This window comes from Staurois parvus, unplaced genomic scaffold, assembly GCF_062004578.1.
Source record: "Staurois parvus isolate SC_StPar_1 unplaced genomic scaffold, SC_StPar_1.0 ptg000003l, whole genome shotgun sequence".
Lineage (NCBI taxonomy): Eukaryota > Metazoa > Chordata > Amphibia > Anura > Ranidae > Staurois > Staurois parvus.
Genome location: NW_028317799.1, coordinates 4,469,308 through 4,494,814, shown reverse-complemented (window position 1 = coordinate 4,494,814; position 25,507 = coordinate 4,469,308). Strand labels below are relative to the sequence as shown.

The 25,507-nt window shown below is 44.0% G+C and overlaps 1 protein-coding gene across 1 annotated transcript in view; it reads right to left on the bottom strand.

The window, feature by feature from the left end:
• Window positions 1–25,507, bottom strand: part of TOM1L1 (target of myb1 like 1 membrane trafficking protein) — a 153,315-nt gene that overhangs the window by 6,514 nt on the left and 121,294 nt on the right. Inside the window, exon 11 of the mRNA XM_089672641.1 lies at window positions 2,924–3,020. Coding sequence (XP_089528767.1) covers window positions 2,924–3,020 — 97 coding nt within the window. The remainder of the gene's footprint in view (window positions 1–2,923; window positions 3,021–25,507) is intronic.

Below are 25,507 nucleotides of genomic sequence, written 5' to 3'. Positions count from 1 at the left end.
CATGTGTTCACCCAAAAACCAACTTTGCTAGACGTTTCTCGCCACTGCTGGCTTTCTCAAAAGGATTGGACTTCCCCATCCTCGTGAGCAAGCCAGCAGTGGCAAAACGTGTCTAGCAAGGTTGGTTTTTGGGCGGAGACACGACTGTATGCAGTCTTTTTTTTTACCATCAATGTAGATACAGTCATGTCTCTGCCCAAAAACCAGTGTTGCTAGATGTGTTTCACCACTGCTGGCTTGCTCACGAGGATGAGGAAGTCCAATCATTATGAGCAAGCCAGCAGTGGCGAAACGCGTCTAGCAAGGTTGATTTTTGGGCAGAGACATGCTGTATGCAGTCTTTTTTTACAACTTTGCTAGACGCATTTCACCACTGCTGGCTTGCTCATAATGATTGCACTTCTCCATCCTCATGAGCAGGCCAGCAGTGGCAAAATGCGTCTAGCAAGGTTGGTTTTTGGGCGGAGACATGACTGTATGCAGTCTTTTTTTTACTATCAATACAGATAGTCATGTGTCCACCCAAAAACCAACTTTGCTAGACGTTTCTCGCCACTGCTGGCTTTCTCAAAAGGATTGGACTTCCCCATCCTCATGAGCAAGCCAGCAGCAGTGAAACGCGTCAAGGAAGGTTGGTTTTCGGGTGGAGACAGACATTCTCCAGTTTTCGTAAATAAACCCCAGTGTATTGTGTACAAACCACAAACTCAAATTGCAGAGCTGAGGGACGCATTTGTTATAGCAAACAACGTAAACATCACAATGCCATGTTTCAGAGACAAAAGCAAAAATGTATACACAGTAACTGGAAAGCATTCAAGCAGCTTGAGTGGGTCCCAAGACAGCAATGTAAAAGGAAGAAATGATTAAATGTTTTCCGTGAAGAAAAAAAAAAAAAAAAAAAAAAAAAAAAAAAAAAAAAGAGTATGATATTCCAGCTAAGTTCTGGAGTGCGGCTAATACGTTTCCTGCTAAATGGATCCTTAACGATTAGCAGGCAGTCCTTTACATCAGGGGCAGGGGTGGACTGACCATTTGAAAACTCTGGCACTGCCCCAGGGCTCAGGGTCAGTAGGGGGCCCCACGAGAAGCCCCTGGTACCTTTTTCATAGGCTTTTTTGAGTTTGGGCAAGGACACAGGGGCCCCATGATCCCCTATTGCCCAGGGGGGGGGGCCCATGAGTTGTTAGCCCGCCCCTGATCACGGGTCTCCAAACTTTCTAAACAAAGGGCCAGTTTATTGCCCTTCAAACTTTAAGGGGCCAGTAGACAAGGTCCTGATGTCAGTGGGAGAAAACAATGCCCCATTGGTGTTGGTGGGAGGAATTTTGTCCCATTGTTGGTGTCACTGAGAAGAATTGTGCCCCGTCATTGGTGTCATTAGGCTCCATTGTTGGTGTTATTGGGAGGAATGGTGCCCCTTCATTGGTGTCAGGAGGGGGAATTAAGCCCCTATTGTTGGTATCAGTGGATGAAATAGTGCCCCAAGGGCCAGGGATAAGCAAGCAAAGGGCTGCAGTTTGGAGACCATTGATTTACATGAATAAATACTGACCATATTAACCATGTCTGCCAGTGTTATATTGTTTGTCTCATCTTTGCAAACTGATACATTCTACTGGAGAGCTTGAGCTTTTGAAAAACAGCAGACTTGTTTATTTTATTTATTTCAGGTACTTATATAGTGCCATCAATTTACGCAGCACTTTACATATATATTGTACAGTCACATCAGTCCCTAACCCTCAAGGGGTGTACAATCTAAGGTCCCTAACTCACATTCATACATACACATACTAGGGACAATTTAGACAGGATCCAATTAACCTACCAGCATGTCTTTGGAGTGTGGGAGGAAACCTGAAAGAACCCACACAGGCACAGGGAGAACATGCAAACTCCAGGCAGGTGGTGCCATGATTGGGATTTGACCAACAACCATAGTACTGCCAGGCGGAAGTCCAACCATTTAGCTACTGTTGCAAGCATGATGTAGGAAAGGATGCCGCTCTAACTGCATGTGGAATCTTATATGAAGATGGCCTCAACCATCATTCCAGCCACGGCCCACGGTGGGGCAAAACGCGTCAGCTGGTGTGGCAGGAGCGACAGCTGAGGCCACATTTCTACAAGATTCCACGTGCAGCTAAAGCGGTGTCCTTTCCCACATCACGATTGCAGGACTGGAAACTATTGTGGACACCGCTCCCCCTTCATACCGGTGAGGTGATTATTTAGCTCCAGCTTGGAGCGGCGCCATCACGCTACACATATCCATTTAGCCACTGTGCTGACTTGTTGGTCTGGATCACCAGATGAAAATAGAAGAAAACCTAAAAAAATAAAACTAATGCAGCCGTCACATCTAAGAATTGGTAAGCTGCAATATAATTATTATTATTATTATACAGGATTTATATAGCGCCGACAGTTTGCTCAGCTCTTTACACTATGGTGGGAGACAGTACATAAGACAGTACAGTAACAATACAATACAGTACACGAGGGGTTCGAGGGCCCTGCTCCTTGGAGCTTACAATCTAGGAGGGAGGGGATAGTGGTACAAGAGGTAATAACTGTGGGGGATGGAGTGGTAGGAAGAGTAGAGGATTTCAGTATTAGCTGAGGGCAGGATAGGCTTCCCTGAAGAGATCGGTTTTCAGAGATCGCCTAAAAGTGAACAGAGTGGGCGATAGTCTGATGGATTGGGGTAGGGAGTTCCAGAGGATGGGGGAAGCCCTGGAGAAGTCCTGGAGATGAGTATGGGAGGAGGAGACAATATAATAATGTTTGATTTTGGGTTTAGTACTGCTTTCACCTTTCGGCACTATTTAAGTACCTGTAATAATAATATGTGCTACAGCACGAGTCATACATCAAAGTGACCAGTAGATGGGGGTATTACTCTATACAGTAGACTCACGGAGTATTGACGGCCTCTCTTAGCTCCAACAGGTCCCCCTGTGGATAGAGGAAAATATTCTGGTTCTGCTGCAGAGGTTGCTGGACGCTCCCGGAATCTGAAAAGGGAAAATAAATCAGGGTTAAATACAATACATTAGAGCTAAGTTACATATAAGAGAAGATGTCATTAAGAAGACCACTGTAACGGGCGGACTGACCATTTGGAAACTCAGGCATTGCCCGAGGGCCGGGGTCAGTAGGGGGCCCCGTGAGATGCCCCTGGTACCTTTTTCATAGGCTTTTTTGAGTTTGGGCAAGGACACAGGGGCCCCATGATCCCCTATTGCCCAGGGGCCCCATGAGTTTTCAGTCCACCCCTGCACTGTAGCATTTATTTCAAGATTTTCCTGACTCCAGTTACTGCACAGCGAGCATGTCCTCGCTTGGCTCTGCAAGCACACAGCCCTAGACCCACAATGCACATTTTTTGGAACATTTTAGATTTGTTCTGATTGATTATTAGTGCTCACTAAGGCCCCATTCACACCTGAGCGTTTTATAGCTCGAAGCTCTACAGGTTTCAGGGAGAAAAAAAAAAATCAATATGGTTCACATCTCCACTCCAAGTCACCTGATGCAGAACGCCTGAAGCTCAAAAAAGTTTTAGAATTACTTTTACAAATTACTTTTGGAGCTCCATTTGGGCAGATTGATGCATTTTTTGGCACAGCTTCATTCCCAGACAAAAACATGAAACCGCGCAAAGTATGCGTTTTCATGTGCTTCGACGCACTTTGTCGCTCGACCAAGAGCGTTTTTCTGGCACGGCAAAACATGACAACAATTGATGTCACCGATTAAATTGTTTTCTATTGGCTAAAAAAGGCCAGAGCTAAAAAAGCTTGAAAACAGCTGAACAAATTGCGCACAAACGCTCACAAACGCGCAAAACGTTGCATAAAAATGCTTTGCTCAGGTGTGAATGGGGCCTAAGACACTTTGCATTGGTTGGTTAAATAAACAATTATAATGTATAATGGTTTTTTTTTGTTCATTCGCTTATTTTATTTAATTCTGATTAGATTCATCTTTTTTATTTTTTATTTTAAATGAGCATTTTACTTATTCCTTTCTTCATTTGTTTTTATTACATTGATGCCCTTTTAAACTTCTATTTCCCTGTTCTTTTTATTACAGGCGTACCTCGATTTACTTGGTTAATATAATTTTCGGTTTACAAATGAAAATTTATTAAAATTAATGCCTTGGTTTACAAATTTTTTTTGCAATACGAACGGATTAATTGGTTTTCAATGCATTTACGATTTTTTTTAATCATGTCCCTGTACAGTACTATTCCTTTAAAGTGCACTTTATAATGAGTTTTGAACAGATAAAACGTACTTTTTTCTGACCTCTGGAACGGATTAATTGTTTTTTAGTGCATTTACAATTTTTTTTATTTAATCATGTCCCTGTACAGTACTACGCTTTTAAAGTGCACTTTATAAAGAGATTTGAACAGAAGACTTTTGTTTACTTTTTCCTGACCTTCGGAACTGATTAATTGGTTTTCAATGCATTCCTACGGGAAACCGCGTTTTGGTTCATGAATTTTTCGCAATCCGCAAAGTCCCGCAGAATGAATTAAATTCATAAACCGAGGTTTGTCTGGTTTTTTTTTTTCGTTTTTTTTTACTTTGTTTTATTTTAGGAAGGAGTATTTTATTGACAGCAATCGTTCATTTATGGTCAGTGATGTACACAAGTTAGGCCCTAAATGAGCATTCCCGCTATGAGATTTTCAAAGTGTGATTCTATGTGACGCACAGAGCCAGCCTATTCACTTGAATCGGCTGCCCTATGTGTGTTTGTCAAACAAAAAGAAGCTCCTGCTCCGTTTGAGTGACAAGCTTCATGCATTTTTTAAAATCGCAAGTTTTTTTGCGATTGCTGTGCGCCATTTGTGGATGGATCACATCATGTTTGAAATGCCATTGAAGGCAGTTCGCATGCTTTGCAGCGATTGCCATGCGGTTTGGAACTGCAGGTAGAATCGCAGTGATTCTACCTGCAATTCCAAATTGCGACGTATGAACGGATGGGATGCTCCATTCACATATTACGTAGCAAGAACAAGTGTTCCCGTTACAGGATTTGCAAAGCGTGATTCTCCAGCAATTCTGCTAGTCGTATATGGCCATGAGATTTTCAAAGTGCAATTAATTGTGTTCAATGAGCTGCCCTATGTGGGTTTGTCACCTGAAAAGAAGCTCCTGCTCTTTTTTGGGTGACAAGCTTCACACAATGATTAAAGGCGCGGTTTGCAGCACATTTGGGGTACCATTGAAGAATGCCACCCATACACAGGTCACCCGTTTTGCAGCGATTGCCAAGCAACTTGGAAAGTGTGAATTGGGGCCCCATTCACATATCGTATAATGTGAATTAATGTTTCTGCTGTGCAAGTTTCACACGATTCTGCGTGTCGCATAGGGCAAGCCCTTTCACTTGGATGGGTTGCCCTATGCACATTTGTTGCCCCAAAAAGAAGCTCCTGCTTTTTTTTTGGCGACAAGACCCTCAAAATTTTTAAAGGTGCGATTTGCTGCGTGATCCTGTCGTGTGCCAATCGTGGCAAAATCAAATCGTCATTGAAGATAATAGCATCTTATTTATTTATTTTTTTATTATATCTTTTATTAGTTTTTTTTTTATTTAAATACAAAGAAATAAAAAAAAAAAAAAAATCAGATAAACATAAGTTGGGAGAAAGAAAACATATACAATAAAAAGCTTCTCCCATACATCCCAAATAACTCATATCACAGAAGTAATGTTCCCATCTAGTGAGCGAAACCTATGTGGAACCCAAACCATCTTTTCTCACTGTGTCTTACTCAATGTCTCTTCCAAATTCACCCACCCTTTTCTTTGTGAATTCAATTCCCAATTTATTATCCATGAGAGTAACATCTCTTGGTAGTAATTCCTAATATTTGGCAGCCCCAAACCCCCGATTACCTTTCACCCTACTCAATGTGTCATACCTAATTCTCGGTTTTTTGTTTGCCCAAATAAACCTACCTATCATCTTCTGTATTATAACAAAGAAGGATCCTGGAATATATGAAGATAATTGCATCTAAACGCGAGTTGTGTGTTTTGCAGCGATTGCCGCGTGATTTGCAGTGATTCTGACCACGATCGCAATATGTGAATGGGGCCTCACAGTTCAAGAAAAGAAGACTGCATGACATACAGTTGTATTCAAAATAATAGCAGTGTGTTGAAAAAAGTTAATAAAGCTGAAAATCCTTCTAATAGCTTTTATTTCCATCCACACAAATGCATTGGGAACACGACACATTCTATTCCAAATCAAAACATGAAGAAAAATATATCAAATTTGTGTTGTTCCTCTAAAAAAATTGAAGAAAAGTGAATATTAGACGGTTCAAAAAATCGCAGTGTTTGTATTCTTTACAAACTCAAACATTCACTATATAAACTGAAGAATGTTTGAAGATTTTGCTTTCCTTTGAATGACTTCATGAATATTTGGTTGTAGTCGCACTGTTTCTGAGAACTGCTGTACATCTGTGTTACATGGAGTCACCCAACTTCTGGCCCCTGTGATCAGGTATTCCAGCCCAGGATGATTGGACGACATTCCACAGTTCTTCTCCATTTCTTGGTTTTGCCTCAGAAACGGCATTTTTGATGTCACCCCACAAGTTTTCTATTGGATTAAGATCCGGGGATTGGGCTGGCCACTCCATAACGTCCATCTTGTTGGTCTGGAACCAAGATGTTGCACGTTTACTGGTGTGTTTGGGGTCGTTGTCTTGTTGGAACACCCATTTCAAGGGCATTTCCTCTTCAGCATAAGGCAGCATGACCTCTTCAAGTATTCTGATGTATTCAAACTGATCCATGATCCCTGGTATGCGATAAATAGGCCCAACACCGTAGTATGAGAAACATCCCCATATCATGATGCTTGCACCACCATGCTTCACTGTCTTCACAGTGTACTGTGGCTTGAATTCAGTGTTTGGGGGTCGTCTGACAAACTGTCTCCGGCCACTAGACCCAAAAAGAACAATCTTACTTTCATCAGTCCACAAAATGTTGCGCCATTTCTCTTTAGGCCAGTCAATGTGCTCTTTGGCAAATTGTAACCTCTTCAGCACGTCTTTTTTCTAACAGTGGGACTTTGCGGGGGCTTCTTGCAGATAGCTTGGCTTCACATAGGCGTCTTCTAATTGTAACAGTCCTCACAGGGAACGTCACACCTTCTTTCATCTTCCTGGAGCTGATTGTTGGCTGAGTCCTTGCCATTTTGGCTATTCTACTATCCATTCGGATGGTAGTTTTTCGCTTTCTTCCACGTCTTTCAGGTTTTGGTTGCCATTTTTAAGTATTTGCCATCATTTTAGCTGAGCAGCCGATCATTTTCTGCACTTCTTTATATGTTTTCCCCTCTCCAATCAACTTTTTAATCAAGGTACGCTGTTCTTCTGAACAATGTCTGGAACGACCCATTTTCCTCAGAATTTCAGAGAGAAATGCACTGTAACCAGCATGTCCAACATTTGCTGCCTTCCTTCCCTAAATAAGGGCAATAATTGCCACCTGTTTTTCAAAGAATGAATGACCTCACTAATAGAACTCCACACTACTATTATTTTGAACATGCCCCTTTCAATGAGTGATTCAATGACACAGAATCAGCAGCATGCATGTCATGACTGTTGGGTCTGTTGGATTTCTATTACTCTACTACACCTGCTAGTAAATTATTTGCCATGTAGAAATATCATTTCTACCAAAAACAGTGATTGATCCGGTTAGTGATGTCTGACTGCTATTATTTTGAACACAACTGTAGATTTATCTGGATTATGATGCACATCATACTATGTATCCCACTCACCTCAAATAAAACCTAAATTAATATTGTTTTTTTATTGCTCCTTATTCTTTATGGCTGCCTTTTACTTGAACTTATTCCCAAATTCTCTCTTTCATCGAATCGCATGGTGCAACCCCCCACCAATCATTTTCAAACCTTCTTCCGTCATGCTGACACCTTATTCTTTCTGACTGCTTCCTACTTGTTAAGATCACATAAGAGGTAGTCACAAAGCATAAGCCATTGGACTAACAGACAGGAAGAGTGGGCAGGTATGAGCTAGGGGTAGGGGTCCAATGAGGCACATAAATAAATAGGACATTTTAGGGAGGTGTATAGTGACAGGAGGAAGACGGAGTAGATAGACAGAGATGGTGATAGTTCCAGAGGGCTTGTCAAGCTGACTTTTGATTGAATAGAGCAGTTATTCTTAACCGGGGTTCCATTTAACTCAGGGTCCGTGCAGAGTTTGCTACGGGTTCCATGAGAAGTGAGAAAGTTCTGCCTCTTAGATGAGTAACCACAGCAGAAACATTTGTGTGTTTGGAACAGGGGCGGACTGACAACTCATGGTGCCCCCGGGCAATAGGGGATCATGGGGCCCCTGTGTCCTTGCCCAAACTCAAAAAAGCCTATGAAAAAGGTACCAGGGGCATCTCATGGGGCCCCCTACTGACCCCGGGCCCTCGGGCAGTGCCAGAGATTCCAAATGGTCAGTCTGCCCCTGGTTTGGAAGCATCTGATAGATACCGACTGTACAACTTGGAGATAGGATGGCGAATCTGCTCTCTGCTGAACAAGGGGAGAAATGTCATTTTTACTCCTGTCAGCAACATTAACCTATTCACAACCACCCACCACCAACACATCCATTGCTTTACCAGTCTAACCAGTCATGACACAGTCATAGTCTTTACAGCAATGTCCCTACACACTGCTGCAACCATAGAAACTTCAGCTCCAGCTGTCATCTCCTCCTCCAGGTCAGAGCCTTCAGCCCAGGAACATGCAGACTATTCGGACATAACAACAGACATCCATGTTTGCTCTCCACATGGTGCACTGTGCTGCTCCCCTCCCCTCCCCTGCCAGCATCAATCAGCTCTGGAACACATGGGAGTTCAGGTACAGCAGACTCCTTACAGCCAGTGGCCATCTTGCTTGCAGCATTCCCAGATGCACTACTGGTCTTAGCAAAGGCAGGAGCAGTAAAATCCATGTCCAAGGTGTTTGGTGCAGATCCATCCATATTCCTCTAATGGTTTGGAAACATCTCTGTCAGGGGTTTTCCCTCCATGTCTGCAGAAGGTTTCTCTATAGCAGAAAGGCCAGCAGCCTGCTCCTTCTCTTTTTGCTCCTCAGCTGGGACACCATACATCACAGCTGGTGGGGCAGACATGTTGGAAGGAGCCATCTTGGTGTACTGGGACTCTCTCCACCAGTACTGGCTTTGCTGGTCTGTACCTCCTCTGTCCATCCTCAGGGACTTCTGAAGGGTCATCAGAAAAGGCAAACTTGTCTGCTCTCAGGGGTGGCTCCATCTGCTGGATGAATCTTAAGGTTCCATGCTGACTCTCAACCCCCTGGCTGGTTGCCACTGACAACTCTACAGCCTGACATGGGGGAAGAGATGCAGAGGTAGATGGAGCCGGGTCATCCATTACCTGAGGCTGCTGATCCACAGATCTCGCTGATGTTTGGCTGGCAAATCTCTTTTTATTATTAAATTTCTCTGCAAATGCTCCACTTCTGGCTTTCAGCTTTTCCAACAATAAAGATTGCTTCTTTACTTTTTCTTACATGTGCTGTAGCTCTGGCTTTATGGCCAATCGATTCTTACTCCAGGCCTGGCAGTATTTGGCTCTGAAGGATTTGTGGTCAGCTTTTAAGTTTTTCCTCAGCTCTTCCAATCGCCAAGAATCGATCAATAATCCTCTGTCTGAAGACATTCACATCCTCACCAGGGCCTGGACCCATAGTCAGGTCCTCCACCACCTCCTAACCCTTACTAGGCCCTGTGTCATCAGGGGGATCCCACCCAGGGCCTGCCCCTAGATCAGGCATGGTTCCTGGGCCAAGCTAGCAGGCAAGGCCCAGGTTTGAAAAACGCTGGTTCTCAGGGAGCGCTCCTTCAGTGTGTCCTCCTCCTTCTCCCACTGACCACCAATGTAAGGGGCATTCTTCCCATTGACCACCAATGTAAGGGACATTCTTCCCACTGATCACCAATGTAAGGGACATTCTTCCCACTGATCACCAATGTAAGGGGCATTCCTCCCACTGATCACCAATGTAAGGGACATTCTTCCCACTGATCACCAATGTAAGGGACATTTTTCCCACTGATCACCAATGTAAGGGACATTCTTCCCACTGATCACCAATGTAAGGGACATTTTTCCCACTGATCACCAATGTAAGGGGCATTCCTCCCACTGATCACCAATGTAAGGGGCATTCCTCCCACTGATCACCAATGTAAGGGGCATTCCTCCCACTGATCACCAATGTAAGGGGCATTCTTCCCATTGACCACCAATGTAAGGGGCATTCTTCCCATTGACCACCAATGCAAGCAGCATTCTTCCCACTGACCACCAATGTAAGGGGCATTCTTCCCACTGACCACCAATGCAAGCAGCATTCCTCTCAATGACCACCGATGTAAGCATATTCTTCCCACTGACCACCGATGTAAGGGGCATTTGTACCACTGACCACCAATGTAAGGAACATTGTCCCAAAGGACCACCAATGTTAGGACATTTTCCCACTGACCACCAATCTATCAGGGCACTTCTCCACTGACCACCAGTACAAGGGGGCCCTCTCCCAATGATTACCAATATATGGTGGTCTTTGTTCCATTGGCTACCAATCTAAAGGGCCCCCTCTCTACTGACCACAAATATAAGGAAGCTCTTCTTTACTGACCCCAACGTTAGGAGGACATTTTCATGGACCACCAATGTGAGGGAACACTGCAGTTTTCATTATCTGCATTTCTTTCCTGGCCATTATTATTATTATTATTATTATGTGTTTAATTTCACTATTATTACTAAAAAATGTTGTCATGCAGACCAGCCCTGGGTGTCATGCCAATGTTGTCAATGCAGAGTATGTCTCAATCATTATCATTTTATTTATTTTTATGTCACAGCTTACTGTTCACACCAGGGGCGGACTAACAACTCATTGGGCCCCTGGACAATAGGGGATCATGGGGCCCCTGTGTCCTCACCCACACTCAAACCACACCCAAAAAAGCCTATGAAAGGTACCAGGGGCACCTCATGGGGCCCCCTACTGACCCCGGGCAGTGCCCAAGTTCCCAAATGATCAGTCTGCCCCTGGTTCATACCCATATAATCCAAACTGATATAAAAATTAGTAGCAGGCGTTCCCCGAAACCGGAAACTTATTTCAAGGGCTCCTCCATGTTAGCAGCATAAAGCAGCACTAAACCCATCGATCTCTTTCCCAAAACACTTACTTTCCAGGCATATCAAGAATGATAACTGTCACAGTTGCTTGTGCTTTCAACCAAACTGTCAAGTCATCCACTTTAGCAGAGTTGAGATAGGATGCATGGAGTATGATTCTCATCATACTGCATATTTTCTTTCCCACAGTGAAATGATATGAGATCATCACAATAACGACATACATTCAGATCACAGATACACTCACCGGCCACTTTATTAGGTACACCTGTTCAATTGCTTGGTAACACACATTGCTAATCAGCCAATCACATGGAAGCAACTCAATGCATTTAGGCATCTAGACGTGGTGAAGACAACTTGATGAAGTTCAAACTGAGCATCAGAATGGGGAAGAAAGGGGATTTAAATGACTTTGAAAGTGGCATGGTTGTTAGTGCCAGATGGGCTGGTATGAGTATTTAAAAAATTGCTGATCTACTGGGATTTTCACGCACAAACATCTCTAGGGAAATCGAGACTCATCAGACCAGGCAACACTTTTCCAATCTTCTACTGACCTATTTTGGTGAGCCTCTGCGAATTGTAGCCTCCGTTTCCTGTTCTTAGCTGACAGGAGTGGAACCCGGTGTGGTCTTCTGCTCCTGTAGCCCATCTGCTTCAAGGATCACAATGTTGTGCGTTCAGAGATGGTATTCTGCATACCTTGTTTGTAACCAGGGGCGGACTGACCATTCGAGCACTCGGGCACTGCCCGAGGGCCCGGGGTCAGAGGGCCCATAAAATGCCCCTGGTACCTTTTATAGGCTTTTTTGTTTTGGGTGTGCTTTGAGTGTGGGCAAGGACACAGGGGCCCCATGATCCCCAATAGCCCGGGGGCCCCATGAGTTGTCAGTCTGCCCCTGTTTGTAAGTGGTTATTTGAGTTACTGTTGCCTTTCTATCATCTGGAACCAGTCTGCCCATTCTCCGCTGACATCAACAAGGCATTTTCATCCACACAACTGCCACTCATTGGATATTTTCTCTTTTTCGGACCATTCCCTGTTGACCCTACAGATGGTTGTGTGTGAAAATCCCAGCAGATCAGCAGTTTTTTTAAATACTCAGACCGCCCCGTCTGGCACCAACAACTATGCCACATTCAAAGTCACTAAAATCCTCTTTCTTCCCCATTCTGATGCTCAGTTTGAACTTCAGCAAGTTGTCTTCACCACATCTAGATGCCTAAATGTATTGCTACCATGTGATTGGCTGATTGGCAATTTGTGTTACCAAGCAATTGAACAGGTGTACCTAATAAAGTGGCCGGTGAATGTATGTGTACAATGTGCAGTTTAATGGACAAACGGCAATGTGTCTAAAAAAAAAAAAAATATTCGATTGCATGTGTTGCCCTGGTAACTAATTCCAGGGTCAGGCAAGGAAAAACCCGGTGCTGACATGGACTAAATCGTGAAGTCGCTTGGTAATAATTAAACATCTTACTCGCGGTTGCCATGCCAACAGCTGTTAATCCACCCTGTCAACTTGGGTCTACCTGTGTACAGTATTGAAAGGTCTATGCTGTCTCCCTTTGTATGACGGACGAATATATTCCATAATACTGGATGTAGGGGGAGACTGACCCTCGATGTATATCAGGAGCTACAAAGTGTCTTTGCACATGATGGAAATCCTTCTTCCTTTGGGACAGTACAGTAAAGTCACAATAAACGATATCTGTATTCTCCAATACTGATCAATACACATCCACTGCTTCTAAAGGTTCTTTTTTTTTTTAACTCCTTGCCCTCCAGAAGATTTACCCCCCTTCCTGACCAGGCCATTTTTTGCGGTACGGCGCTGCGTTACTTTAACCGTTTCAATACCGGGCAATTTTACCCCTTCCTGCCCAGGCCAGTTTTCAGGTTTCAGCGCTCTCACACTTTGAATGACAATTGCGCGGTCATACAACATTGTACCCAAACTAAAATTTTATCATTTTCTTCACACAACTAGAGCTTTCTTTTGGTGGTATTTAACCACCGCCAGGGTTTTTATTTTTTGCTAAATTAACAAAAAAAATTTGAAAAAAAACCCCACGTTTTTCTTTGTTTCTGTTATAAAAGTTTACAAATAAATAATTGTTCTTCATAAATTTAGGCCGAGATGTATTCTGCTACATGTCTTTGGTGAAAATAACCCAAATTAGGATGTATTTTTTAGTTTGTAGGAAAGTTATAGAGTTCACAAACTATGGTATAGATCTGAATATTGATCAATCCTGAAGTACTGACGGCCAATCTAATTTCTTGAGGTCCAAGAATGTCAGAATAGTACAGATATCCCCCAAATGACCCCTTTTTGCAGAGTAGACAGTCCGATGTACTTCATAAGAGAAATGGCGAGTTTTTTGAAGTTGTGTTTTTTTTGTCATAATTTTTCGGAAAATTAAAAAAATTATTTTCACTATTTTTTTTTTTACATACTGTCACTAGTGCAGTACAGCGTCATCATATAACTGGCATGGCGGTGAACAGGGACACTGACTGGTGACAGTATGAAAAAAAATTATATATATATATAAATTTTTTTATTATTATTTTAAATTTTTTATTAAATTTTTTTTTTTTTTTAAGATTTTTTTTTCATATTTTACTATGACCAAAGTAGTACAATGTTACCATAGTAACATTGAACTACTTTGAGGAAGTGATCAGTATTTTTTTTTTTGTTACACAATTTGCTTATAGCAAAGAATTACTTTGCTATAAGCAAGCATTTACCTGAATGAAATCGATTCATTAAGGGTTTTTTTTTTTTTTTTTGTGCTTAGCTGTGATTTGGCCACAGCTAATCACATGACATGTGCATGTGACCTGCTGTGACCATTCACAGCTAGGCACTAGTATACAATGGATGGCATGAATGAAGCCATCCATTGTATACAACTGTCATGTGACCTGCTGTGATTGGTTACAGCAGGTCACATGGTACCGGCAACGGGGCCGGTACTCAGATCTGTCATTGGCTGTGTCCGAGGTACACGGCCGGTGACAGATCGCGCCGCTGCGCGAGGACGCCAAATGGCATGCACCCGGAAAGCTAGAGCATTTTTGCGGCCGCCAAACGGCTTTAGGCCGGGCGGCTAATGGTAACCTGACAATTGCGCGGTCATGCAACGCTGTACATAAATGAAATTTACGTCCTTTTTTTCTCACAAATAGAGCTTTCTTTCCGTGGTATTTGATCACCTCTGCGTTTTAAATTTTTTTGCGCTATAAACAAAAAAATACTGACAATTTTGAGAAAAAAAACATTATTTTTGACTTTTTGCTATTAAACATGTCCTGTAAAATTTTGCAAAAGCAAATTTTGTCTTAAATTTAGGCCAAAATGTATTCTGCTCCATGTCTTTGCTAAAAAGAATCCCAATACGTGTAAATTAATTGGTTTACATGAAAGTTATAGCGTTTCCAAATGGCGGTATAGATGCTGGGATTTTTTATTTTCTACTAGAAATGGCGGTGATCAGCGACTTATAGTGGGACTGCAGCGGACTGGGGGGGAACTGACTTGGTGTCACTGAGATACCCAGTGACACCAATACAGTGATCAGGGCTAAAATAAAGCACTGACACTGTACTAATGGCACTGGACAGGAAGAGGTTTACAATGAGGGGCAATCAAAGGGTTAACTGTGTGCTGGGTGCAGGGGCGGACTGACCATTTGGAAACTCGGGCACTGCCTGAGGGCCAGGAGCCAGTAGGGCGCCCCATGAGATGCCCCTGGTACCTTTTTCATAGGCTTTTTTTAGTTCGGGCAAGGACACAGGGGCCCCATGATCCCCTATTGCCCAGGGGCCCCATGAGTTGTCAGTCCGCCCCTGGCTGGGTGTGTTTTACCAGGGGGCGAGATGAGTGTGATTCACTGTAATCACACTGCTCTGGATGGCTGCGCAGTGCACAGCCATCCAGAGCAGTGTGCCCGAGCTGACAGGGAGGAGGACTGTTAGTAAACAAAACAGTCCTCCCCATCAGTGAGCATTGGAAATCACCGGGCTCCAGCGAGTAATTACCGGCCGGGGCTTGGTGATTGACAGCTGCAGCCGCGAATGGCAGCGCAGGGAAGGCATGTGTGCAGCTCACACGAGCACCCGGCCCGGAAATGCAAAATCACGTATATATACGTGATTTTGTGAAATCACGTATATATACGTGATTTTGTGCACCTGTGCCGCCCTGTACCAGTATTTCTCCTATAGGGCGGATGGGAAGCGGTTAAAGTGACGCTAAACGATATCCTTATTCCAAAAAAAATAATTCATACAATACTTAAAGAATAAGTTCACCTTTGGGAACATGTAACATGTTCCCATAGCCACAGCCGCCACCCGCATCCCCCCCTCCCTCTGACAGTATGGGGAGAAGTCTCCTCGTACTGTCTGTCAGATTTGAAAACAGCGCGGCTGTGCGGGGCTCCACCCACATGGCCACATCATTCATTCACGGACTTCTGTGAATGAACTGAAAGTCCTGGCAGCCTTAGCGACTGCTGGCTTGCAGTTTTCAATGCACTACTACGGCGCTTTAGAGTTCATTGGTGGTTCATTGAAACTTCCCGTCAGAATATCTGCTTGGCCGCACATCCCATGCATACCGTGCATCCCATACATCCTGTACATCCCACACATCCCGTGCGTCCCGTACATCCCGTGCGTCCCGTACATACCGTGCGTCCCGTACATACCGTGCGTCCCGTACATACCGTACTTCCCGTACATCCCGTACATCCAATACATCCCGTACATCTCGTACATCCCATAAGGGAAACAAATATTCTGACAGGTCTGCAGGAGACCTGCATGGCATCAGCCATCTACTGATCACTGGTGCAATGCTTTCCAGGCTCCTTTAGACAAAAATAATAAATGCACATTTTGTTACCTGCAAAGTTCAGTGAACCCATTGTGTCACCAGCGGCAACTAATTTTTGTCTATTATTTTTGTCTAAAAGGTAAACTTAACCTTTAATGGCTCTGTAATCTATTTTAAAATTATGTTTTTCATGTGTTCTGTGAGCTCCCCCACTCCCACTTCCATTTGTTTGGAACAAGCACATTAGTTGCCGCTGGTGACACAATGGGTTCACTGAACTCCATGCTACAAGGTCACCTCTTTGCTCTTGTCATCTCCACCCACAACCTGTCCCCTTGATTCAATTCCTTCTGACTTACTTTGTGATCACTCCTCTTCTCTGGCATTTGGGCTCATGGAACCGATTCAACCTGAACAGGTGTCTTTTCTTCAGCTTTCAAACACAAATCATGCTTTTTATCCTCAAGGAATCTTCTGTTAACCCTTCTCTACAACACTACATGGCCAAACGCTTGTGGACACCTGACTATCACACCATAGATAATAATGTGGAGCTACTTCTCCCCTTGTGGCCATACCAACCCCCACTCCTTTGGGAAGATTTTCCACAAAATGTGGGAATGTGTCTGAGGGAATTTGTGCTCATTCAGCCAGAACAGCTTTTTTGAGGTCAGGTTGATGAGAAGACTTGATTGGCAAATCATGTTCCAAATCTTCCCAAAGACATTCAATAGGGTTGAGGTCCAGGATCTGTGAAGGACACTTGAGTTTTTCCACACCAAGCTCACAAAACTATATCTTTATGGGATCTGGATTTGTACAATGCTGTAATAATAAAGAACCTTTCCCAAACTGTGGCCACAAGGCTGAAATCTTCCAGTTGTATAAAATGTCTTTGTATGCTGTAATTATTAACAGTACCCCTCACTGGAAACACATGAATGCAGTAATTTGGAGAGGTGTCTAGCTTTGGCCATGTGTGATGGTCAAGTGTTCACAAATCTTTGGTCTTTTAGCGTATCAAGTAATTTCTCTTTGGCCTATTGGCTACGATCAAGTGTAGTATCTGTTTGTATTCAGAACAGATTGCTGATGCCGCGTATTGAGTGGGGGTACCGGTTGGTAATTCCCAATGTAGAAATAGAGCTATGGTGTGAGAGATTCTTTTCATTCTCAGTTGATTCTGTGCCTGGTGCACCAGGCTTGTCCCTAGTTGATGGCAGGACTCCCCCTAAGTGCTAATGTCTTCCTGGAAGGAATGGGGTTGCATTTGTATGACCAGGGGCAGAAAGGTGCAAGGAGCTTCTGGCAATGCACCCAGGGGGAGGTGGCATGGATTCAGAAAAGTGCTATGGGTTTAGGACCCCACTGAGTTTTACTGGCATTAGGTCATCTCATGTCACTTATTACTTTTCCTGCGCATGTCTTTTGGGAAGGCCTTGTAGGAATTTTTTTACCGGCAGAAGAGCCTGCCATGAGTTCTGCACTTGGCACTTTTCATTTATTTTTTACAATATTTATCACCGGCACTAGCACTGCCCATGTTTTTTTTTTTTACAGAGATTGAGGGTGCAGGTGCCTGCCCTAATGTCAGAGAGAGGATCTGTGGCCTTCTGGCCTTCTCCCCAACTGGGGATCTCTCTTCAGGAGAGTCCTAACAAGTGCAAGAGTATCAGCAGGTCCTTAAGGAGTATGGTCCACCTGGCTTCAGTCTAAGTAGACCTTGGATTGAGGCAATCCTCTTCAGAGGATGGACCATTTTTTGTACCCTTGTGTACTTCCTTCATGTGCTGTGATTTCACCACATTGTGGAGCAATAAGAAAAAATGATCTTCTTCCACATGCCTTTAAACCTTTTAAATGTCTTGTTTACAAAAGTCTAACCCTTGTCCTCTTATTTAACTTACTTCCTGACCCTCTTCAAGCCAGGTGTTCAAAAACCTTTGGCCATATAATGTATCAAGCAGGGGCAGACTGACCATTTGGAAACTCATGCACTGCCCGAGGACCCAGGGTCAGTAGGGGGCCCCATGAGATGCCCCTGGTACCTTTTTCATAGGCTTTTTTTAGTTCGGGCAAGGACACAGGGGCCCCATGATCCCCTATTGCCTGGGGGCCCCATGAGTTGTCAGTCCGCCCCTGATCACGGGTCTCCAAACTTTCTAAACAAAGGGCCAATTTATTGCCCTTCAAACTTTAAGGGACCAGTAGACAAGGTCCTGATGTCAGTGGGAGAAAACAATGCCCCGTTGGCGTCGGTGGGAGGAATTTTGTCCCATTGTTGGTGTCACTGAGAAGAATTGTACCCCATTATTGGTGTCATTAGGCTCCATTGTTGGTGTTATTGGGAGGAATGGTGCCCCTTCATTGGTGTCAGGAGGGGAAATTAAGCCCCATTGTTGGTATCAGTGGATGAAATAGTGCCCCAAGGGCCAGGGATAAGCAAGAAAAGGGCTGCAGTTTGGAGACCATTGATTTACATGAATAAATGCTGATCATTTTAACCATGTCTGCCAGTGTTATATTGTTTGTCTCATCTTTGCAAACTGATACATTCTGCTAGAGAGCTTGAGCTTTTGAAAAACAGCAGACTTGTTTATTTTATTTATTTCAGGTACTTATATAGCGCCATCAATTTACGCAGTGCTTTACATATATATTGTACATTCACATCAGTCCCTAACCCTCAAGGGGTGTACAATCTAAGGTCCCTAACTTACATTCATACATACACATACTAGGGCCAATTTAGACAGGAGCCAATTAACCTACCAGCATGTCTTTGGAGTGTGGGAGGAAACTGGAGGAAAGTCATTTAACTTCTTTCATGTGCCTTTAAATTTGTTAAATGTCTTGTTTACAAAAGTCTAACCTTTGTCCTCCTATTTAACTTACTTCTTGACCCTCTTCAAGCCAGGTGTTCAAAAACCTTTGGCCATATAATGTATCAAGTAAGTCATTTTAATTATTTCATGTGCCTTTAAATTTGTAAAATGTCTTGTTTACAAAAGTCTAACCCTTGTCCTCTTATCTAACTTACCTTGTGACCCTCTTCAGTCTTGCTTCTGCCATGCACAATCCAGAGAAACCGCTCTTACAGAAGTGACCAATGACTTAACCACTTGCCGCCCTGCCACTGTAGAAATACGGCGGCAGGGCGGCACGGGCAGGCAAAACCACGTTTTAAAACATGTGTTTTGTAAACAGATAGGGGGTGCGCGCGAGGCGCGCCGCCGCCCTATCTGTCCCGCCGATCACCGCCGTGGATGTCAGTCGCCGGGTCACAGCCGGTCCTTACTGGCTGTTTCCCGGCGATCAGCGGCAAACAGTGACAGAGAGCACAGCTGCAGTAGCTGTGCTGTCTGTCATTTCCCTGACAGCTCGAGGACGAGCTGATCGAGAAAGAAGAGTTTCTCTCTCCCGATCAGCGGTGAACCATGCAGCACACCCCCCGCCCCCTAGTAAAACACTCCCCTCACACAGATAACCCTTCCCTGCAAAATAAAGTTAACCCCTTCCTCCCCAGTGCCATTAGTACGGTGTCAGTGTTTTTTTTTTTTGCACTGATCACTGTATTAGTGTTTTTGGGGATGTCAGTGACCCCAAGTCAGTACCCTCCAATGTCAGAATGTCCGCCGCAGTCCCGCCATAAGTCGCTGCCATAAGTCACTGATCGCCGCCATAATTCGCTGATCGCCGTCATAATTCGCTGATTGCCGCCATAATTAGTATAAAAAAACCCCTAAAAATCACAGTATCTTTCCCGCCATATGTAAACGCTATAACTTTCACGTAAACCAATTAATTTACACGTATTGGGTTTTTTTTTTAGCAAAGACATGTCGCAGAATGCATTTTGGCAGAAATTTATGACTAAATTTGATTTTTGCATTTTTTTTTACTGGACATGTTTTATAACAAAAAGTCCACAATATTGCTTTTTTTCCTCAAAATTGTCAGCCTTTTTTTTTTATAGCGCAAAAAATAAAAACCGCACAGGCGATCAAATACCACCGAAAGAAAGCTCAATTTGTGGGGAAAAAAGGATGTAAATTTCATTTATGTACCGTATTGCATGACCGCGCAATTGTCCATTAAACTAGCGCAGCGCTGTATAGCAAAAAAATGGCGTAAATTGCAGTATTTATACCATAGTTTGTAGACGCTATAACTTCCACACAAAGCAATCAATATACACTTATTGGGATTTTTTTTACCAAAAACATGGAGCAGAATACATTTTGGCCTAAATTTATAACCAACTTTGAGTTTACTATATATTTTTTATAGCTGAAAGTAAAAAATATTGTTTTTCTTCAACATTTTTGGTCTTTTTTTGTTTATAGTGTGAAAAATAAAAAGTGCACAGATGATCAAATACCCCCGAAAGAAAGCTCTATTTGTGTGAAAAAAAGGACGTAAATTGAGTTTGGGTGCAGCATTGCATGACCGCGCAATTATCAGTTGAATTAGTGCAGCGCCGAGTAGCAAAAAGAGGCCTGGTCATTAACCAGTTCCCGACCGGCCGTTGCATATGAACGGCTGGACGGTGGCAGTGCAGGGTCGTGGCCATTTATAAACGGCCTCCCCGCACCCTGCTTGTGCGCGCTCCCTGGGAGCGTGCAGCACCGCGATCCGGTGCCCGCTGTGTCCTCTGGACAAAGTGAAACACCGATCGTCGGACGGGACCTCTGTACGAGGTCCCGATCATGTGATCACTGATTGGCCAATCAGTGATCACATGCAAAGTAGTAAGCAAGATGTCACTTGTGACATCATTGCTTACTACGTGTGAAATCTGTGAATGATCACAGAGGTCACATGGTACAAGGCTATTCACAACAGGCTTGTACCATGTGACAAGCTGTGACCAATCACAGCTCACTCAGTACTTCTCAATGAGTGCAAGAATTCACACAGAGAGAAAGAGAAATGATTGCTTTCACACCCCCCACAAGTAGTACAGTGTCACCATGGTGACACTGTACTGCTAGGGTGACAGTATGTTAAAAAAAAATATATATAAAAAAATAAAATAAAAATGTAAAAAAAAATGTTTAAAAATTATAATTTTTGCTTATAAACTAATTTGGATTTTTTTTTTACTAAAAAGATAACGGAATAAATTTTGGCAAAGATTTATGATGAAATATTATTTATTTGCAAAATTTTATAAAAAAAACACTTTTTTTCAAAATTTTTGGACTTTTTCATTTACATAGCAAAAAAATAAAAATCCCAGCGGTGAACAAATACCACCAAAATAAAGCTTTATCTGTCTCAAAAAAATGGTAAAAAATTAATTTGGGTACAGTGTTGCATGACCGCGCAATTGTCATTCAAAGTGTGATAGCGCTGAAAGCTGAAAATTGCCCTGGTCAGGAAGGGGGTAAAAGTGTCCCGTCTGGAAGTGGTTAAGGGGGGTAAATCCTCTGGAGCTCAAGTGGTTAAGGGGGGTAAATCCTCTGGAGCTCAAGTGGTTAAGGGGGGTAAATCCTCTGGAGCTCAAGTGGTTAAGGGGGGTAAATCCTCTGGAGCTCAAGTGGTTAAGTGGGGTAAATCCTCTGGAGCTCAAGTGGTTAAGGGGGGTAAATCCTCTGGAGCTCAAGTGGTTAAGGGGGGTAAATCCTCTAGAGCTCAAGTGGTTAAGGGGGGTAAATCCTCTGGAGCTCAAGTGGTTAAGGGGGGTAAATCCTCTGGAGGTCAAGTGGTTAAGGGGGGTAAATCCTCTGGAGCTCAAGTGGTTAAGGGGGGTAAATCCTCTGGAGCTCAAGTGGTTAAGGGGGGTAAATCCTCTGGAGCTAAAGTGGTTAAGGGGGTAAATCCTCTGGCGCTCAAGTGGTTAAGGGGGGTAAATCCTCTGGAGCTCAAGTGGTTAAGGGGGTAAATCCTCTGGAGCTCAAGTGGTTAAGGGGGGTAAATCCTCTGGAGGTCAAGTGGTTAAGGGGGGTAAATCCTCTGGAGGTCAAGTGGTTAAGGGTGGTAAATCCTCTGGAGCTCAAGTGGTTAAGGGGGGTAAATCCTCTGGAGCTCAAGTGGTTAAGGGAGTAAATCCTCTGGAGCTCAAGTGGTTAAGGGGGGTAAATCCTCTGGAGGTCAAGTGGTTAAGGGGGGTAAATCCTCTGGAGCTCAAGTGGTTAAGGGGGTAAATCCTCTGGAGCTCAAGTGGTTAAGGGGTAAATCCTCTGGAGCTCAAGTGGTTAAGGGGGGTAAATCCTCTGGAGGTCAAGTGGTTAAGGGGGGTAAATCCTCTGGAGGTCAAGTGGTTAAGGGGGGTAAATCCTCTGGAGCTCAAGTGGTTAAGGGGGGTAAATCCTCTGGAGCTCAAGTGGTTAAGGGGGTAAATCCTCTGGAGCTCAAGTGGTTAAGGGGGGTAAATCCTCTGGAGGTCAAGTGGTTAAGGGGGGTAAATCCTCTGGAGCTCAAGTGGTTAAGGGGGGTAAATCCTCTGGAGCTCAAGTGGTTAAGGGGGGTAAATCCTCTGGAGCTCAAGTGGTTAAGGGGGTAAATCCTCTGGAGCTCAAGTGGTTAAGGGGGGTAAATCCTCTGGAGGTCAAGTGGTTAAGGGGGGTAAATCCTCTGGAGGTCAAGTGGTTAAGGGGGGTAAATCCTCTGGAGGTCAAGTGGTTAAGGGGGGTAAATCCTCTGGAGCTCAAGTGGTTAAACGGAGCCTAATTACTGGATCAATGAACTGATATGACTTACAGTCCCATGACAATGACAATGCTGGGCCTATTTGATAATCCACATGGCCAAAAGTCCAAGTTCAAAATCCTTCCGGCTCGCCGCCGAGGATCCGCACGCTCATAAGAAGTGGGTGAAACTGAAATAAATGTCAGTATTGATTTTTCTTTACAAAGTTTTACCCCTGGACTTTGTTTATCAAGTAGATACACGCACAGGAGAAGATGGAGAGCCAGTCAGCACCTTGCACAGTGAAAGATAGATGTGTGCATTTACATTAAGGTCATTCTGCTTCAGCGCTCATTCAGATAGATCGATAGCGGTGCGCGCGGCTCGGGGAAAACACACACAGGACATCATGAAGAATTTCAACGGTCCCGATGCATTTTTCATTAAAGTGGAAGACTAGCTTATATCAGGTTGATGCTAAACAATACTAAAGTGATGAAAGTGCCAATTTGCGATGCGTAAGCCGTTAAGCATATGAAGCCGTTAGCAGAGACAAGATGGATTACACACCAGGGACTGGTTTGTCATTGTTCCCTGCAGCCTTGAAGTCATCCACTTTTGCCTCTCGCCATAAGCTGTACTAATGATATAAAAGTCACCACAGTGCCGACAGTACTGATATATTGCTCATTTGTGAGAGATTAAATTACAAGGTTTCTGCTAATAAACTTCAGGGAATAAACAAAGGGACTTTACTGCCTGCTCACCAACATGCAGGAGAAATTGAAATTGAGACAGCTGTACCCTGCAGGGAGTGAGACCTTCAGCTATAAAAGTGGAAAGACTGGATAGGTCTATAAGTAAAACGGTTCAAAACATTTAATGGATAAGAATTTTAGCTAGAATACCAAATAAAACACCATAGCAACACCTAGTATGCATATTAGGTCATTATATGCAAAATTAGGGAGTACAAGTCTTCTGATTCTTCTTCTTTGATTGGCAGCTGGCTCTTGCTGAGATTGTAGTCTTTGTCTTAGTTTATCAGGGTAATAGAATACATCTACCTGATACTGTACACCAGTGGTCTCCAAACTGCGGCCCGGGGGCTGAATGCGGCCCTTCGCTTGTCTTTATTTGACCCTTGGGGCACTATTCCTCCCACTAATACCAACAATGGAGCATAATTCCTGCTTCCAACACCAACAATGGCGCGCTATTCCTCCCACTGACACCAACAATGGGGCATAATTCCTGCTACCAACACCAACAATGGGGCGCTATTCCTCCCACTAACAATGGAGCATAATTCCTGCTACCAACACCAACCATGGGGCGCTATTCCTCCCACTGACACCAACAATGGGGCATAATTCCTGCTACCAACACCAACAATGGGGCGCTATTCCTCCCACTGACACCAACAATGGGGCATAATTCCTGCTATCAACACCAACAATGGGGCGCTATTCCTCCCACTGACACCAACAATGGGGCATAATTCCTGCTACCAACACCAACAATGGGGCGCTATTCCACTGACACCAACAATGGGGCGCTATTTCACTGACACCAACAATGGGGCATAATTCCTGCTACCAACACCAACAATGTGGCGCTATTCCTCCCACTGACACCAACAATGGGGCATAATTCCTGCTATCAACACCAACCATGGGGCGCTATTCCTCCCACTGACACCAACAATGGGGCATAATTCCTGCTATCAACACCAACCATGGGGCGCTATTCCTCCCACTGACACCAACAATGGGGTACCATACCTCTCACTTACACTAATGATGGGGCACTATTCCTCCTACTGATACCAGTGATGGAGCACTATTCCTCCCACTGACACCAATGATGGGGCATAATTCCTGCTATCAACACCAACCATGGGGCGCTATTCCTCCCACTGACACCAACAATGGGGTACCATACCTCTCACTTACACTAATGATGGGGCACTATTCCTCCCACTGATACCAGTGATGGAGCACTATTCCACCCCCTAATACCAAAGATGCGTTGTTTATTCCCACAGATGCCAGGACAAATTCTACTCCCAATGGCCACAGTCCAGCCCCCCCTAAAGTCTGAAGTATGGTAAACTGGCCCTTTCTTTAGAAAGTTTGGAGACCCCTTCTGTACACCATCTACTACGGCACAACTGTTAAGTTGCACAGACCCAGGTCACTGCACTTTATAGGTGTGTTTCCTTTCGCTCACCATTCAGCCGTAAGAGCATTTGTGAGATTAGGTACTGGCATTGATGAGAAGACCTGGCTTGCAATTGGTTAGGTGTGGATCTTCGGGCCAACACTGAAATCTAAGAGTAGGATGTGTGGTCATTAGGTTCCTTCCTCCCCTTCCTTGAGGTGGTCTTTCTTTGCAGGAGCCCTCCACCCAGTACTCCTTGGTCGACTTTGGCTGATCATGAGGAGCATGGGCCTTTTGGCTAGGTGGACTTGGGTGTCCTCTGACCCTGTTAGAGGTTTTGTACCTGGAGAGGGCAGAGAGAGGTCCTTCCTCTTTGAGAAGAGACCATGACACACCCTAGTGCACTTTTATGGTTCACTTTGGTGTTTAGTTTTTGTGCTCTGCGCCGTGAGCTCAAGAAAAGTTGCAGACACCCAGGGAAAGGTGACTGCTTCCAGGATGTAACTTCTACAAGCATGGATGCCAAAATATATAAAAAGTGTATGGATTCAATTAGACTTGTTCTCCGGCTACAATATCATGTA